The 19,648-nt window shown below is 39.5% G+C and overlaps 1 protein-coding gene across 2 annotated transcripts in view; it reads right to left on the bottom strand.

Annotated features, from left to right (window-relative positions):
• Positions 1-3,170: 3,170 nt before the first annotated feature.
• Positions 3,171-19,648, bottom strand: part of LOC123518131 (ATP-binding cassette sub-family G member 1-like) — a 30,168-nt gene continuing 13,690 nt past the window's right edge. For both annotated transcript variants that reach the window (XM_045278796.1, XM_045278804.1), the window contains exons 5-13: positions 18,615-18,760; positions 17,825-18,063; positions 16,169-16,297; positions 14,440-14,696; positions 13,512-13,680; positions 10,765-10,865; positions 8,940-9,095; positions 8,281-8,399; positions 3,171-7,671 (exon numbers count right to left, since the gene is read on the bottom strand). In XM_045278796.1, the coding sequence (XP_045134731.1) occupies positions 7,446-7,671; positions 8,281-8,399; positions 8,940-9,095; positions 10,765-10,865; positions 13,512-13,680; positions 14,440-14,696; positions 16,169-16,297; positions 17,825-18,063; positions 18,615-18,760 (1,542 nt within the window). In that variant the 3' untranslated portion in view covers positions 3,171-7,445. The remainder of the gene's footprint in view (positions 7,672-8,280; positions 8,400-8,939; positions 9,096-10,764; positions 10,866-13,511; positions 13,681-14,439; positions 14,697-16,168; positions 16,298-17,824; positions 18,064-18,614; positions 18,761-19,648) is intronic.

Genomic DNA, 19,648 nt, shown 5'->3' with positions numbered 1-19,648 from the left:
ACGCATTTTTTTACCTTGAGTTTTGAGTGTGATTAGACCATTTTATTGACATTAGCAAGAGTCTATGGAGGTCAGAAGATTAATGGCCACAGTCTTCACTATTTCAATCCCCCACATGAGTTTCTGAAGGTGTATAAAATCGCCAAATAGTCACCAGGATTAATATGAATACGCGGCGTGGTACTGAAGGGGGTTAAAGAACATGAAAACACCATTAAAAACCCCAATAACTTCCACTTCAACCTGCCAGACCCCAAAACACACAAATATTAAAGGCATGAAGGAAAAATAAAACAATAGAATAATGTTTAAGACTCGCTTTTATTAATCTGACCTACGTGACTGTAATAAACGCAGAAATACAGCTGTACACGGGGCATTGTGGGTAATGGGGGGTGGGGGGGAGCATTGGGGGTGAGGGATGGGCGTGGTGGGGGAGGGTAGGGGGTCATGAATGTAGCCGCGGATAGCCAGTGCAAGTATTATACAAAATAAAAAAAAAGTCTGTTAATGTAGTCTCGAGTCGCCCCGGCTGTATTATGTAGTAAAGTGATGTATACAATATATACATAGGACACGGTACTCATGTATGTATACGGGGAATGAATAGGAATGGTATGGTATGTATAAGTTTGTATATTTGTATCTATTTAGTTAATTTTTATTTTTTATTATTATTTTTTTTTAGCATTTTTGAATGGTCCATTATCAAGAAAAAAATAATAATTTGCACTAAGTGTTAGATATATATATATGTATGTAGTATTAATTATGTGTAAGGCAAGTAGGCTGTTTATTATCATTATTATTATTATCATTATTATTATTATTATTATTATTATTTTTATTTTACTTTAAAAGGATATTTTTTTCACTTTTAATACAATTTAATAGTAATGATAAAAGTTGCTGCTGTATATATCAATAGTATTAATTAATATACAGATTTATACACGCTCTCTCTCTCTCTCTCTCTCTCTCTCTCTCTCTCTCTCTCTCTCTCAAACTATTAATGTAACTCGAGTAAGGAAAATGAATAGAATAAAGGAAATAGTGAAAAAAAAGGATAAGATTTCCAGTATTAATAAAGAAAAATGAAAAGAAAATAGAAAGGAAATGATAACTGTAGGAATAAGAGACGATAGTAAAATAAAGGAAGAGAACCTGGAAAAATGAAATAAATAGATAAGATAAGGAGAATGGAAATAAAAATAGGGTGTGTATCTTTACAATCTTATCAAAACGAAGGAGAGAAAAAATTTGAGAAAAAAATAAAAAAAAATAGAAGGAAAATTAATGAATCTAGAAATAAGAGACGGTAGTAAAATAAAGGAATCGAATCAGAAAATAAATAAATAAATAAATAAAATAGGGGATGAAAAGAAAATAGAGAAAAATGAAAAAAAAAATAGAAGGAAAGTCATGAATGTAGAAATGAGTAAAGGAACCGAACCAGAAAAATAAATAAATAAATAAATAAATAAAAATAGGATGTGTCTTTACGATCTTATATAAACAAAGGAGAGAGAGAAAAATAGGAAAAAATAATAGACAAGTTATGAATGTAGGAAGGAGAAGAATCAGTTGAACAAGAAAAATAAATAAATAAATAAATAAATAAGATAAGAGAGGATGAAAATAAAAAAAATAGGATGTGTTTTACAATCTTATTAAAACAAAGGAGTTAAAATTATACGCGATGAAACACGATAATAATAAAAAAACAAAATAAAAAAAAAACACACACAGAATTACAAACAAATACATACGCAAAATTAGGTAATAGTATACAGAATAATAGTAATAGTAATAATAGTAATAGTAGTAATAATAATCATACACATACTAAAAACTAACAAAGCCTGAGTATATTTTTTTTTATATAATATGTATATTTTAAAATGTTTAGATATACAAAGTGAAAAAAAAATGTAAAAAAAAATGAAAAATGAAAAACTCATACATTAAAGATTTCTTAAAAGGAATGATATAAGCAGCCTCTCTCTCTCTCTCTCTCTCTCTCTCTCTCTCTCTCTAAAATTCATTATCTACTCGTTAACTTTTCTACATCTTTATTCTATTTCATTTAATTATTTATTTCTATTAATGGAAAGTCTAATTATATATATTCCTTTATTTTTATTGATTAATTATTCTTATTTTTTATTTTTTCCTTTTATCGACTTGAGAGAGAGAGAGAGAGAGAGAGAGAGAGAGAGAGAGAGAGAGAGAGAGAGAGAGAATGGTGGGTGTGTGGGGGGGGGGTAGGTGATGAGTTTAAAGGTAATATTAATGGCACCTGATAATGAAGAAGCTATTATGCTATGAACTAGTTACCTCAATACTAGTGTGGACCCATCAACGTGTGTGTGTGTGTGTGTGTGTGTGTGTGTGTGTGTGTACACGAGGCACGTTGCATAGTTATCATACATACAGACAGACAGACAGACACACACACACACACACACACACACACACACACACACACACACACGATTATGCAACTGTACAAAACTAATAATAATAATAATAATAATAATAATAATAATAATAATAATAATAATAGACTAACAAAATTCAAATATCCTTACTTTTTTTCTCTTCCCTCTCTTATTTTTCAAGTTTATTTATTTATTTATTTTTTTGTATTGTAATCTTTAAAAAATATATAATTCAGCTATTTTTTATTTCCATTTCCTGAAGACTGGAATGTTCGTGTGTGTGTGTGTGTGTGTGTGTGTGTGTGTGTGTGTGTGTGTGTGTGTGTGTGTTTTGATCATAGTAAGTATTCACCATCATCATCATCATCATCATCAGAGAGAATCAGGGAGATGAATAAAAAAAATAAATAAAAGAGAAAAGAAAACGAGGGAATACACGTTTTCTTTATCGTGTCACCAGGTGTGTGGCGGGAAATGAAGCAGGTAATGACACGTGACACGCACTCACTCACGCACTGGGTTGATTTTTACGTATCTCTTGTTTTAGGGGACGACTGATGCTCTCTCTCTCTCTCTCTCTCTCTCTCTCTACTCCCCTACTCTTTCATTTACTCCCTATTCAATCTACTTATTGTTCTTGTTGACACGGGAAAGGAAAGCAAAAGTCCACCAGTGTTACCAAGTCAAGGTCACTCCTGCCACACCCCTCACCACACGTATTGAAAGCAGTTTACAAAAGGGTTTATCTATATTTAAAATGTTCCAGTATCTTGTCCATTTTTCTCCTTGATTCCTTTCCTAATCCTTTTTACACCAATGCAATCTGATTCTCTTTCTACAGTCTTCAATACTTCAAATACAGTGGTTAAACTCTCCTTGATTCCTTTCCTAATCTTTTTGTTTTTTACACCAATACAATCTGATTCTCTTTCTACAGTCTTCAATACTTCAAATACAGTGGGTTTTCTGGTTAAACTTAATATACTTTTGAAATGAATACATACACAAATAAATAGTTTCATACACATAGTTTAAGTATTCGCCATAAGAGAATACTGCTATCACTGACTTTACTATTAATATTATTGTTTTTAATCTAATGCATTTCTTTTTTTGCTTGGATCACAGAAGTATAATTTACGTATATGCTAATTTAACCTAAGATATATCAATGCACTTTTTTTCCCCTTTCTATATTTAAGTAACTAATTCTGAAATCCTTAATTATTTTTTCTTATTGACGTAGTGATGAGAATAAATAAATCAATCTAAAGAACATCACATATTTCTTCCATTCCTTCGACTTCTTTTAACCTCTAAACTCATAATTAATTGTTCTACCTTTCTGTATTTAAGTAACTAATTCTGAAATCCTTAATTATTTTTTCTAATTGACTTAATGATGAGAATAAATAAATAAATCTAAAGAACATCACATATTTCTTCCATTCCTTCGACTTCTTTTAACCTCTAAACTCATAACTAATTTTTACTTACTGATGAGATTAACAAGTCAACTAAATACATCAAATACAGTCTAATATTAAGTTTTTTTTATGTACATATTTTGCCATATCTATGTTTAGTCCACAGCCTGAATATGTAGTTAATTAATTTAGGATTATCAATGTTTTTTTTTTTTCTATACATTATTCTTCATTCTCGTATTCCTTTCTACGTTCTTCCCTTTCTCCTATTCCTCTTTTATCTATTTACTATTTATTTCCCTTTCTCCTCTGTATACTGTCCACTGTAAGCTACTTTTATCCTCTCTATCTTATTTACAATCTTCCTGTTGCCTCCCTTTATCAAGTTATCTCTACCTCCTCCTCACCTCCCTCACACCAAACCTAACGTTAAACTAATAATACTAGTCTCTGAGCAATACAATGTGGGCCAATCCTACGCAATAATATGACAAACAGATATTCAGTATAAAAAATGAGGTGGAATATATAATTGTGTATTTCTGGACTACGCGAAAAAAATATATGGTAATTATCGTACACTATAAAATTAAGTGAGGGAAATGTTGAAGAAAAAATAAACAGATAAGTAGATAATAATAATAATAATAATAATAATAATGAGTGACTAATTTCCTTTGTTTACATTCTACTTGCGCCACTGTTGCCAACCCAGGCGTCCATTACTGCTACTATTTAACAAGTCCGGGAGGTGAATGCGTTATGGCAACACTGCTAGCCCTTGAAGTTTTGTATGAAATGAAGGCGTGAAATGTTTAAATTGTACAATGGCTCCACAAAACTGCCGAAAAGTGCTTTCATAATAAATAAAAAAAAAAAAAAAAAAATGCACTAATACTTCTCGCTATAGAGTATTAAAAAATGCCTCGATTGTGCCGCAGCAGAAATATTTGAAAAGTGATTATTACGATACATATTATTTATAGATATTTACTTACTTAAAACTCATTGACTAAGTCTCTGAGGAGGCTAGAGAGAAAAACGTCAAAAATTTTTAAATCATGGAAAAACACAAAACACTATTCCTTTCGGTTACGTGTTTTTAAATATAACGTGTAACTCTTCCGTCTTTTGTTGTGATAGTGAATGGTTTGTGCAGAGTCATGCATACATCGTCAATGTTCCTGGAGATAAGCCTGGAGGTGCAGCGGCGGACATGCAACGAGTTAAAATTTTGTTAATAAACGGAGATTTGTTTCATTCGTTACAATTATTTTACTATGAGGATTATAATAGTACCCGTTCTCTCTCTCTCTCTCTCTCTCTCTCTCTCTCTCTCTCTCTCTCTCTCTCTCTCTCTCATGAGCCAGCAGTGTAATGTACCATATTTCAAATTTCTGGTGTGAGTTCAGCCTTGTCTTTTCTTTAATTGTTCATATTGTACTCTTCTCAGTCACCATTTTATAATTTTTCCTCATTAATTCCGAAATTGTCTTCCATTTATTCATTTCCTAAGCAGGTCATAAATATTTACTTTCTCTTCTCATTTTTTTGTATTTTTCACATATTTACAGTAAAAACTCCAATACATCATTTTTTTTTTCTTCATTTCACTAAAAACTGCTACACAACTTCTTTACATTTCGCTAAACAAACTTCAAACTTTTCTATATTTTTCTTCCATTGGAGAATATTTGTTTCTAGAAATTTTCCTTTCTCTTTTCTGTCCTTTCTTTGTTTCTCCATTTCCTTTTTGTTTGCATCTATATATTTACTTCCTTTTCTCCTTACTCTGTCCCTCACTCAGCCTTGCACTATAGCACACACACACACACACACACACACACACACACAAACACCTTCCAACTCGCTGTGAATCTTCAGGTAACCATCCTTCTTTTTCCTTCACCTAAAACACTTTCCCTAAATAAAAAAAAAAAAAAACTAAACTACAATAAGGATTCAAGTTTTTTTTTCTCTCTCTTTTTCTAACAACTTGTACGATTCTGCAAACATTTTTTTTTCTTTTTCCAACTTTTTTCCTTTCCTTTCTAAACTTTGAATTGTTCATTTGACTCACACACCAACACAACACTCAGTACTGACATGTTAGCTGTTCCTCTCACTTCAATTCACTACTCACTGTCACTGTGCATGGCTTCCGAGTTAATAGGTTCTAGAGGAAGTTCTTGTATGTCTTTTATGTCTGACTCGTAAACTTCTCCTTTGTCCTTCTCTTAAAACACCTCAATAGTCTCTTTCTCCCTTGTCAAGATTAAGATTAAGATCACTCGTGTAAATGTTTGTCTTTTTTCCCGTCTTACTCACTTGTCAAGACTAAGATTAAGATCACTGGCGTACGTACAATCAGTCTGTGGAAGATAATAAAGTTTCCCTCTCACCCTCTGTACTGCATCACAAAACATACATACACGTATATACAGACTATGAGTAGTAGAGTAGATGTATACACTATGAAGATGATAACAGTCCCCTCCACTTTGGCATCACTCTCGGAGACAAACCGATGCGAGGCTGCCACAGGGAATCAAACACCACTTGAAGGGGGATCTGACACCACTGCAGAGGATTAAGTGGCAATGCAGTAGAACCGAACATCACTGTCACTTTAACCATCACCTCTCTTAAAAAAAGTGACCGAACACCACTTAAGTATGCCCAAGCACCTTACGAAGGCTCAAACACCACTTATAGTGGAATTGAACACCACTTAAGGAGACTGAACACTACTTAAAGGGGATCACGACAGCTTGGCAGGGATTTGGATGCCTTTTGAAGCCACACCAGGGCAGGGGAAGGGAAGGCATGCAGAGGGCGTCCAGGAGGGGAGAGGGACAGACAAGACCCTGAGCTTGAAGATAAAAGGGTGAGGAGTGTGTTTCCATAGCACATCAGAACTCTTGCCTCTCCCTCTCCTCTCCCTCTCCTCTCCCAAGCCCTCTCCTCTCATCCCATCCTCTGAAAGACTCCAAAGACACACCTGCCCTCTCTAGCCCAGCCTGTGTGTTGCCGGCAGCCTGCAGAGCGTTGTGGTGGTCAGGCAGGCTAGCAGGCAGGGTGGCAGGCGAGCAGGCAGCCAAGCAGTAGCAGCAGTAGTAGCAGTAGGTTCAGCAGTCGCAAGGGGCTTTGTAAAATGTTCCGCTCCATAAAGGAATTTGGCGGCGAGTGAATTAAATGAATGCGCGAGATGTATGTATGTATGTATGTAGGTTTGTGTGTGTGTGTCCGTATGTTACGCTGTACAGAGCGAGATGGCACGGCGCGGCGGGGAGAACCACTCACTACACTGCATCACCATCACTAGTGGCTGTTCTCTCTCGCAGTCTCCAAGTGGCAAAACACAAGGGTGATCACAAACACACCCAAACTTTCGTCTTTCCTTCACTTTCAAGTCTGGAGGAGGAGGGATAGGAGGAAAATGAGGAAAATATACCTTGAGTGAAGAAAAAACACAAAAATAACACTGAGATCGAAGTAGGACGAATAGTACAAGAAATAATAGTAGTAGTAGAAGTAACAGCAGACTCCCTCCCTCCTCCCCAGCCTTCCCCAGTGGCTAGCGTTCTGCCTTAAGCTTCCATCGCAGCACAAAATACCCAATGGTCCTCAGAGCGATGAAGAACGAGAACAGCACCACAAAATCTATCCAAAACTCCGCTCCGATTATGTCCATCTCTTCCAGAAACTTGCGTGGTGACTTGTAGTGACAGTACGCCTCGGAACAGTGCAGCGGCTTGCGGTCAAACCCGTATATACTCAGCAGTGTCCCCTCAAACCCGTACCTGTGGAGAAATAGGGAGAGGGTCAGTTCAGGAGAAAATGGAAGAAGCGTTTAGTACCTGCTTAAAAAATGGGAGAGTTTAGTTTAGTGTGCCCTTAAACTCGTAATTAAGGGGAAAATGGAGGAAGTTTTAGTCTTAATCTGCCTTGAATTTATATCTAGGGATGAAAAGATGGGAGGTTTAGTTTAGTGTGCCCTTAAACTCGTACTTAGGGAGAAAATGAAGGTTTTTAGTTTAGTCCTCCCTTTAAATTCACATCGAGGGAAGAAAATGAGACGTTTAATTTCAGTGTCCCTCTAAAACTCGTAAAGAGAAAAATTGAAAGTGATATTTAGTTTAGTTTTCTCTTCAAATCTGTCAGGAAGAATGGAGAAGTTTAATTTAGTATCCCATAAGATTTTGTATCTGAAAAGAAAATGGAAAAGGTGAAAAGGAAAAAAAAGTGAGGGAAAAGTAAAGAATAAAAGAGAGAGAGAGAGAGAGAGATAAATTGACAACTAGATGCATAAAGGAACAAAAAAAATCATGTCACTTCTTTTTCAATCCTTCCTTTAAACATACTTGCCCTCCTCCTCCTCCTCCTCCTCCTCCTCTCCTCCTCCTGCTCACCTGACGTAGGAGATGTAGGTGACCCAGCGGAGATAGATGGGAATGGTTGAGAAATTGACGAAGAACCCAGAGAAGAGAAGCACTGGGATGGAGGTGATGGGTCCCAGGAACACCGCCCCCTGCAACACGAGGTCAGGTCAGGACAGGACAGGTCACGTTAGGTTAGGTTAGGGTAGGGTAGGTCAAGTTAGGTCAGGTTAGGTTAGGGTAGGTCAAGTTAGGTTAGGTTAGGTTAGGGTTAGGTTGGGTCACGTTAGGTTAGGTCAGGTTAGGGTAGGTCAAGTTAGGTTAGGTTACATTAAGACAGCAAGACTAGACAAACAAACACACACACACACACACACACACACACACAATAACCAAACCAAAACACACAAACATACTCAAAACACACACCCATATACTCCCAAGACACCCATCCACCCCACACACACACACACACACACACAATAACCAAACCAAAACACACAAACATACTCAAAACACACACCCATATACTCCCAACACACCCCTCCACCCCACACACACACATACACACACACACACACACACACAACCAAACCAAAACACACAAACATACTCAAAACACACACCCATATACTCCCAACACACCCATCCATCCCTCACACACACACACACACACACACACACACACTAACCTGTATATTAAGACACGCCCCGATAGCCAAACCCAGCGACTGTGCTACCAGGGAGGTCATTATACACATGATGGTGAACATGAAGAAGCGATGCGCCTCGAGGGGCTGCGCCGTCAGGAAGTACACCAGCAGCACATACAGCAGCGGGTAGATCACCTGCACAACGAGGGAATTGGTCGTTAAGAGGTCGTTAGCGGTCAAGGAGAGTGTTAGAGGTATTTTAAATGGTGTCAGAGTGTGTTAATGGTGTTGGAAGCTGATAGAGAGTTTGTTAATAGTGTTTGGAGGTTGTTAGAGAGGTTTTAAATGGTGTAAGTGTGTGTTAATGGTGTTGAAGGTCGTTAGAGAGTTTGTTAATGGTGTTGGAGGTCGTTAGAGAGTTTGTTAATGGTGTTGGAGGTCGTTAGAGAGTTTGTTAATGGTGTTGGAGGTCGTTAGGGAGATTTTTATTGGTGGAGGGGTCATTAAGAGGTTTTTAATGGTGTCAGAGTGTGTTAATGGTGTTGGAAACTGTTAGAGAGTTTGTTAATAGTGTTTGGAGGTTGTTAGAGAGGTTTTAAATGGTGTAAGAGTGTGTTAATGGTGTTGGAGGTCGTTAGAGAGCTTGTTAATGGTGCTGGGGGTCGTTAGGGAGGTTTTTAATGGTGTCAGAGTATGTTAATGGTGTTAGAACTTATTAGAGAAGTTTTTAATAGTGTTAGCGAATGTTAATGGTGTTGGAGGGTGTTAGAGAGGTCTTTAATGGTGTTAGGAGGTTGTTAATGGTGTCAGAGCTTGTTAATGGTGTTACAGTGTTTTGGGTACGTAACAGTGTCTTTTTGGAGGAAACAGAAGCGAATTGGTTGTTAAGAGGTTGTTAATGGTGATAGAGGTTGTTAGAGTACTTGGTTTGCTAGTAATGCGTCGTTTTGAAGGTAATGGAAGTGAACTGGTGAAGAGGTGTAGCCGCCCCACGCCAAAATAACAACACAGCCAATTAACCCGCGCCAGAAACACCTTAGGAAGAGAGAAAATACTCGAAAAAAAATAAAAGAATGAAGAAAAAAAGGAAAATAGAGTATATTGATTGTTAATAGTGTGCTTTCTAAGGGAATGAGAGTTAATTGGTAGTTAGAGAGGTTGTTAAGAGCGATTGCGTTGTTATTAATGTGTCTTTTAAGGGAATGCGAGTTAATTGGTAGTTAGAGAGGTTGTTAAGAGCAATTGGGTTGTTAATAATGTGTCTTTTAAGGGAATGAGAGTTAATTGGTAGTTAGAGAGGTTGTTAAGAGCGATTGGGTTGTTAATAAGGTGTCTTCGAAGGAACTGGAGGCACATTGGTTGTTTAGAGTCGTTAGAGCTATTGAGTTGTTAATAGCGTGCTTTTCTGAGGGAACGAAGGTTAATCAGTAGTTCGAGAGGTTGTTAGTGCGATTGGGCTGTTAATAACATCATTTTTCCTTTTCTTTCTACCACGTGGGCTTTTCACGGGAATTTCTGTGCTAAAGGGGATACTTTTTGTGGTACCTCCTATCTCAAAGCCCACCCGCTAGGTAACTGTTGCCCCGAGTGAGGAAGCCCAACCTACACTCGGACCGTGGACAGGATTCGAACCCGTGCGCTTGGAGACCCCTCGGACCCCCAAAGCACGCATGGTTCTAAGTCACATCTTTGCCTCATAGTATTTCTGTCTGATCCCATTAGTCTAACACTGATTCCACATAACTCCATTTTTTTCACTGTACCACATAAAATAACAAAATAACAATAAAATAACAAATAATTAAATGAACTATGACATTAAAGGTAGCATTGTGTTCCTTCACCTGGCCAGCGGGGAGCTCACCTGGAAGGGCATGTCCGCCATTGTCTTAGCCAGGTAGTACGACTTGAGGGAGTACCAGTAGTTGAGGTGCTCTCTGATAAACACGTTCATTTCAAGGGGGACTGAAAGGAAAAGAAATAGACATGGCCATTAATCTTCTGACCTCCATACACCCTTGCTAATGTCAATAAAATGGTCTAATGGTGCACAAATCTCAAGGTAATAATGTACTGAAGGGGTTAAAATAGTGAAGACCGCGGCCATTAACCTTCTGACCTCCATAGACCCTTGCTAATGTCGATAAAATGGTCTAATGGTGCACATATCTCAAGGTAATAATGTGTCCCAGTACTGAAGAGGTTAGAATAGTGAGGACTGCGGCCATTAATCTTCTGACCTCCATAGACCCTTGCTAATGTCAATAAAATGGTCTAATGGTGCACAAATCTCAAGGTAATAATGTGTCCCAGTACTGAAGGGATTAAAATAGTGAGGACTGCGGCCATTAATCTTCTGACCTCCATAGACCCTTGCTAATGTCGATAAAATGGTCTAATGGTGCACATATCTCAAGGTAATAATGTGTTCCAGTACTGAAGGGGTTAAAATAGTGAGGACTGCGGCCATTAATCTTCTGACCTCCATAGACCCTTCCTAATGTCAATAAAACGGTCTAATGGTGCACATATCTCAAGGTAATAATGTGTCCCAGTACTGAAGGGGTTAAAATAGTGAAGACCGCGGCCGTTAACCTTCTGACCTCCATAGACCCTTGCTAATGTCAATAAAACGGTCTAATGGTGCACAAATCTCAAGGTAATAATGTGTTCCAGTACTGAAGAGGTTAAAATAGTGAGGACTGCAGCCATTAATCTTCTGAACTCCATAGACCCTTCCTAATGTCAATAAAATGGTCTAATGGTGCACATATCTCAAGGTAATAATGTGTCCCAGTACTGAAGAGGTTAAAATAGTGAGGACTGCAGCCATTAACCTTCTGACCTCCATAGACCCTTCCTAATGTCAATAAAACGGTCTAATGGTGCACAAATCTCAAGGTAATAATGTGTTCCAGTACTGAAGAGGTTAAAATAGTGAGGACTGCGGCCATTAATCTTCTGACCTCCATAGACCCTTGCTAATGTCAATAAAACGGTCTAATGGTGCACAAATCTCAAGGTAATAATGTGTTCCAGTACTGAAGAGGTTAAAATAGTGAGGACTGCGGCCATTAATCTTCTGACCTCCATAGACCTTTCCTAATGTCAATAAAACGGTCTAATGGTGCACATATCTCAAGGTAATAATGTGTTCCAGTACTGAAGAGGTTAAAATAGTGAGGACTGCGGCCATTAACCTCCTGACCTCCATAGACCCTTCCTAATGTCAATAAAACGGTCTAATGGTGCACAAATCTCAAGGTAATAATGTGTCCCAGTACTGAAGGGGTTAAAATAGTGAGGACTGCGGCCATTAATCTTCTGACCTCCATACACCCTTCCTAATGTCGATAAAATGGTCTAATGGTGCACAAATCTCAAGGTAATAATGTGTCCCAGTACTGAAGGGGTTAGAATAGTGAGGACTGCGGCCATTAATCTTCTGACCTCCATAGACCCTTCCTAATGTCAATAAAACGGTCTAATCGTGCACAAATCTCAAGGTAATAATGTGTCCCAGTACTGAAGAGGTTAAAATAGTGAGGACTGCGGCCATTAACCTCCTGACCTCCATAGACCCTTCCTAATGTCAATAAAATGGTCTAATGGTGCACAAATCTCAAGGTAATAATGTACTGAAGGGGTTAAAATAGTGAGGACTGCGGCCATTAACCTTCTGACCTCCATAGACCCTTCCTAATGTCAATAAAACGGTCTAATGGTGCACATATCTCAAGGTAATAATGTGTCCCAGTACTGAAGGGGTTAGAATAGTGAGGACTGCGGCCATTAATCTTCTGACCTCCATACACCCTTCCTAATGTCAATAAAACGGTCTAATCGTGCACAAATCTCAAGGTAATAATGTGTCCCAGTACTGAAGAGGTTAAAATAGTGAGGACTGCAGCCATTAATCTTCTGAACTCCATAGACCTTTCCTAATGTCAATAAAACGGTCTAATGGTGCACAAATCTCAAAGTAATAATGTGTTCCAGTACTGAAGAGGTTAGAATAGTGAGGACTGCGGCCATTAATCTTCTGACCTCCACAGACCTTTCCTAATGTCAATAAAATGGTCTAATGGTGCACAAATCTCAAAGTAATAATGTGTCCTTGTACTGAAGAGGTTAAAATGAACACAAAGTCATAAGAACCTTAATCAAATAACCCTAAACTACCCCAAACAACCCCAAAACAACCCCACAACAAGCCACTCTGGTAAACTCTGGAGCTCCCTGCCTGTGTCTGAATCTCCAACTTCCTGACTTGCACTAATTCAAGAGGGAGATTTCAAGACATTTATCCCATTTTTGGCTAACAGAGAGTGCAATTTTTCTTTATATTTCTGTTGTGCTTGGCCAATCCTCTCTTACAAATAACACACTCACTTACAGGTCAGAAATAGTCACTCACAGGTCAGAAATAGTCACTTACATGTCAAAATAGTCACTCACAGGTAAGAAATAGTCACACACAGGTCAAAATAGTCACAAAATAGTCACTCACAGGTCAAAATAGTCACAAAATAGTCACTCACGCCAGAAATAGTCACTCACAGGTCAAAATAGTCACAAAATAGTCACTCAGAGATCAAAATAGTGACTCACATGTCAGAATAGTGGGCATCATGGCGGTGAACATGAGGAACAGCATGCAGAAGAAGAGACAGCCGGAGTTATTGAAGACCTTGCTCGCCTCGTTGCCTATGTTGTAGTAGAGAAGGCCGATCAGGAGACCAATGAGGATGTGCGAACAGATCCTCATCTTGGTTAGCATCTGGAGAGAGAGAGAGAGAGAGAGTGTGAGAGGTGGAGGGAGAGGTGGGGATGTGTTGGAGGGAGGGAGGGAGGGAGAGAGTGTGTTTGTCTGTGTGTGAGAGTGTGTGTGTGTGTGTGATGAAGATTGTGAGAGAGTGTAGGAGAGAGAGAGAGAGAGAGAGAGAGAGTGTTGGAGAGGTAGAGAGAAGAAAGATAAATGTGAGAGGGAGAGATGGGGTGTGTTGAGAGAGAGAGAGAGAGAGAGAGAGAGAGAGAGAGAGAGAGAGAGAGAGAGAGAGAGGGGCATTATCCTCTTAATTCCCTCCCCATACCTTCTCCTGTGTCTGTTTCCCATCATTCTCTCCCTGCCTCTTTCCTCCCCTTGTTTCCCCTCATTTTCTCGGCTTCCCATCGCTCTTGTTCTCTCCCTATTCCCCTCTTCCCTTGTTTCCCTTCCCATCACTCACTTGTTCTCTCCAAATTTCCCACCCATCCTCCTCTTTCCCCTTGTTTCCCCTCACTTCTTCCCACGTTTCCCCTTACTTCCCCTCCCATTTCCCCTTCTTTCATCCCATTGTTTCCCCTTACTTCCATCTCTGTTTCTCTTACTTCCCCTCTCTTCCTCCCCTCATTTCCCCTCTCTCCCTCCCCTCATTTCCCCTCTCTCCCTCCCCTTACTTCCTCTCCCTTTCTCCCCATCCTCACTCACCACGTCCCTTCCTACACTTACTTCCCCTCCCTTCCTCCCCTCGTTTCCCCTCGTTTTCCCCTCACTCACCCCGTCCCTGATGATGGAGAGGAAGGTCCGCTTGAAGAGAATGACAAACTGCTTCCAGCCTGAAGTAGGAAATGAATTAGGAATGTCGTCTATACTTTCGTCCTCTGAGGTCAGCAGGGAGTGTTTGGTGGAGGCTGGCATGTTTACTCGTGTCTCCCCTGCTCCTGCTGCTCCTCCTCCTCCTCCTCCTCCTCCTCCTCCTCCTCCTCCTCCTCCACCTCCTCCTCCGTCTTCTCTTCCTTCTTCATCCTCCCTGCCTGTGGAGAGAGAGAGAGAGAAAGAGAGAGAGAGGTTAAGGTATGAAAAATGTAATGATTATAATAATAGTGAAATGAGTGTCCAAATAATACGGGATACAAATAAATAGTGAATGAAAAATAGGCCTTAATTCATAACAAGGAAGGATAAATATATATATAAGGAAAATAGAACAATAAGTGATTAAAGAACATAATAATCAAATGAGTGTCCAAACAGTAGAGGAAATGAATAAAAAAATAACTAAAAGAAAAAATAAATAAGAATAAATAGATAAATGAATAATAATGGGAATAAATAATAAAAAAATAACAATAATCAAATGAGCATCCAAATCAAACAGGGAACAAGTAAAAAGTGAGTAAAAAGAGAAAAAAACAAAGAAAATATAAATAAAACAGATAAATGAATAACAATAAATAAACAACAACAACAACAATAATAACAATAAGAAATAAAAAAAAACAATAATCAAATGAGCGTCCAAACCAAACAAGAAAAAGAAAAAAATAATAAATACAAATAAAAAATAACAAAAACAATAATAACAACAACAACAACAACAACAACAATAAGTAAAATAATAAAAAAATGCAATAATCAAATGAACATCCAAACCATTCAAAGAAGAAAAAAATAAATAAATAAAATAAATAAATAAAATAAATAAATAAATAAATAAAAATAAAAATAAATAAATAAAAAAAAAAATCAATAACAAAATAAAAAAACAACACCAACACCAGTAACAATCACAACAAACAACAAATAACACTAACACCAGTAACAACACCAACAACACCAACAACACCAACACCAGTAACACCAGTAACACCAACAACACCACACCAGTAACACCAACAACACCACCAACACCAGTAACACCACCAGTAACACCACCAACACCAACAACACCAACAACACCAACAACACCACCAACACCAGTAACACCAACAACACCAGTAACACCACCAACACCAACAACACCAGTAACACCACCACCACCACACCAACAACAACACAACAACACCCACCACACAACACCAGTAACACCAACAACACCACCAACACCAACAACACCACCAACACCAGTAACACCAACAACACCAACACCAACAACACCAGTAACACCAACAACACCACCAACACCACCAACACCAACAACACCAGTAACACCAGTAACACCAACACCAGTAACACCAACAACACCACCAACACCACCAACACCAACAACACCAGCAACACCAACAACACCAACAACACCAACAACACTAACACCAGTAACACCAACAACACCAGTAACACCAACAACACCAGTAACACCACCAACACCACCAACACCAGTAACACCAACAACACCAACAACACCAGTAACACCAACAACACCAACAACACCAACAACACCAGTAACACCAGTAACACCAGTAACACCAACAACACCAGTAACACCAACAACACCAGCAATACATACAGATGAGGTGGTGTTTGGCGCGGACTGCCTCGGTGTTGTCTGGTCCCAGGTTGTCACACTTCCCACAATGCACCGCCGAGGTCAACTTGTGTGTAAATTCCCCGTAGTCCCCGCTGGCCACCTCCATCACTGCCGGGGGGGAGGGGGGGAGTCAGAGAGGTCACATTAGGTCAAGTTAGGTTAGGATTAAGTTAGTGTTAGATTGAATTAAGTTAGTTAGGTTAGGTTAGGTTAGAAATAAAGAAGAATGGAATAAAAGAGAGAAGGAGAGAAGGAAGGAAGGAAGGAAGGAAGGAAGGAAGGAGGAAGGAAGGAAGGAAGGAAGGAAGGAAGGAAGGAAGGAAGGGATGAATAAGAAGCGCCTAACGTGTTATAATGTTGATGCTACTACTACTACTACTACTACTACTACTACTACTACTACTACTACTACTACTACTACTACTACTACTACTACTACTACTACTACTACTGGGTTGGCATGACAGGGTGCAACAGGACTGGGTGTGCTAGTGGCTTAGTGCTGTCGTCCCCTTGTCCCGTGATAGTGCTGGCGATAGTAAGAGTGCTAATGACACACACACACACACACACACACACACACACACACACACACACTTCGCTTCACTTATTTATTTATTTATTTATTTATTCTTCTTCTTCTTCTTCTTTCCGCGTGGTTTACAAATACACGAAACTCAATAACACACTTCACTCACTCGCCGCACGGTTTAATTCCCGCGCGGCACAAACTTACTAGCGGTCAAACACCCAAACACGATTAAAACACACCCAAACACCCTTGGAAAGCCTCCAATAACACTGAAACACCTCTGAATACACTTGAATACCACAAAATGCACCAAAACACCTCTACATACACCAAAACACCTCTAAATACCCTTAAACTCACCCATACCACACCCAGAACACCACAAACCCACACACAACCTTCAATAACCCCAAAAACACTCAAAAACTAGATTAGCTTTCCAAAACACTCAAAACACACCCCAACTACCCCATAGCACATCCAAATCAACCTAAAACACTGAAAACACACCCAAACACTTCCAAACGAACATAAAACACTCATAAATTCATCCAAACACACCCAAAACATACCCAAACACACTCCAACCACCCAAAACACACCCAAACACACCCCAACTAACCTAAAACACTAAAAATACATCCAAACACATCCAAACACACACAAAACATACTAAAAAACACAGCACCCAACCCTAAACACACCTAAACACACCCACAACCCTCAAAACCCACCCACACAACCTCAAAACACTCACAAAACTCGGCTGGCTTCCATTAACACTCAAAAAACACCAAAAAAACACATCCAGACACACTATAACCCTCACAAACACACCTAAACACACCCACAACCCCCACAACACCCACACAACCTCAAAACACTCACAAAACTCGGCTAGCTTTCATTAACACTCAAAAACAACAAAATAAACCCTCACAAACACACTATAACCCTCACAAACACACCTACAACCCTCAAAACCCACCCACACAACCTCAAAACACTCACAAAACTCGGCTGGCTTTCATTAACACTCAAAAAACACTAAAAAAAACCCTCACAAACACACCTAAACACACCCACAGCCTCACAATACTCACGGAAGTCAGCTGGGTTATGATAGGAGGGACACTCAAGGCCCATGGCGGAGAGGAAGGGGATAAGTCCGGTGATAGCGCCCCTGTAGATGCACTGGCCGTCAGCAAGAGCGTAGAGGTAGTCAAATTTCTCAAACAGCTTGGCGGAGGGCTGGTGAATGGTGCAGATAATGGTGCGCCCCCCCTGTGCCAGAGTCTTCAGTAAATTGATGCATTGAAAACTGCTACTGCTGTCCAAGCCGCTGTTTGGTGGGGGGAGAGAGGGGAGGGGTTTGAGAGAGAGAGAGAGAGAGACCCCAAAATACTTCAAAATACCACTCAAAACACCCCAAAAACACACAAAGCAGAAACGAAAATATAAAAATAAGTAAATATAAAAATGCAAAAACACCCCAAAAACACACAAAGCAGAAACGAAAATATGAAAATAAGTAACCTCAAACACCCCAAAACAATGATAAAAACATCCCAAAACACCTCAAAACACCCCAAAACACCTCAAACACCCCAAAACACCTCAGAACACCTCCAAACACCTCAAAGTACCCCCAAAACACCCTAAACACCACCAAAACACCACAGAACACCCCAAAACACCCCAAAACACCCCAAAACACCCCAAAACACCCCAAAACACCCCAAAAACCACCAAAACACCCCAAAACAAACATAAACAACCCAAAACACCCTCAAAACACCCCATAAACACCCAAAACACCCCATAAACATCCCAAAACACCCCTTAAAACATCCCAAAACACCCCTAAAACACCCCCCCCCCCAAGCAACTAACCTGGTGGGCTCGTCGAAGAACATAACAGGGGGATTGTTTACAAGCTCAAGGGCGATCGAGAGACGCTTCCTTTGGCCGCCTGACAAGTTGATGGCGCGCGTGTCCCGGCACTCCGTCAGGCTCAGCGTCTCCAGAATCTCGTTGATCTGAAGGAGTGGCAGAAGGAGGAGGGTTAGATTCAGGTTAGGTCAAGTTAGAGGGTTGGATTAAGTACAAGGGGCTCTAAACATACTCAGATAGGATTAAAATGCTTCTCAACGCACTCAAAACGCGGTTAAATGCACAAAAAGGATTTAAAAACACACAAAAACACCTTTAAACACACTCAGACACTCGCAAACACACAAAAAAACACGCTTAAACACTCTCAAACACCTCCAAACACACAATAAACACACTCACACACTCAGAACACTCGCAAACATCCCCAAACACACAAGAAACACCTTTACACGCACTCACACATTCAGAACACACGCAAACACCTCCAAACACACACAGACACACTCAGGACACACGCAAATACTTCCAAACACACAATTACACGCTCAAACACACTCAAACGTACTCAGAACACACGCAAACACCTGCAAACACACTCACGACACACACAAACACCTAAAACACACAAAAACGTGCTAAAACACACTTTCAGACACGCATATACCTCCAAATCACACACAAAAACGCTCTCAAACACACTCAACATTCGTAAACACCTCTAAACACACGCAAACACGTTCACATGCACTCAAACGCACGCAAATACCTCCGACTATACAAAAAAACACCTCTAAACATTCTCAAACACACCCTGACACGCTCAAACACACTCTGACACGCTCAAACACACACTGACACGCTCTGCTACACCCTGTCACCCTCAAATACACCCTGCCGCACTCAAATACCACCTAAACCACACTCACATTCCCAAACACACCCAAAACACACCATAATCATCTAAACAACACCCAAACTCCCCCATACACCCAATACACACCCAAACACACAATCACACAACCAAATACACC

This window comes from Portunus trituberculatus, chromosome 6 (genome assembly GCF_017591435.1).
Source record: "Portunus trituberculatus isolate SZX2019 chromosome 6, ASM1759143v1, whole genome shotgun sequence".
NCBI lineage: Eukaryota > Metazoa > Arthropoda > Malacostraca > Decapoda > Portunidae > Portunus > Portunus trituberculatus.
Note: the sequence above shows the minus strand (reverse complement) of the source record. Positions and strands in the feature narration are given on the sequence as shown.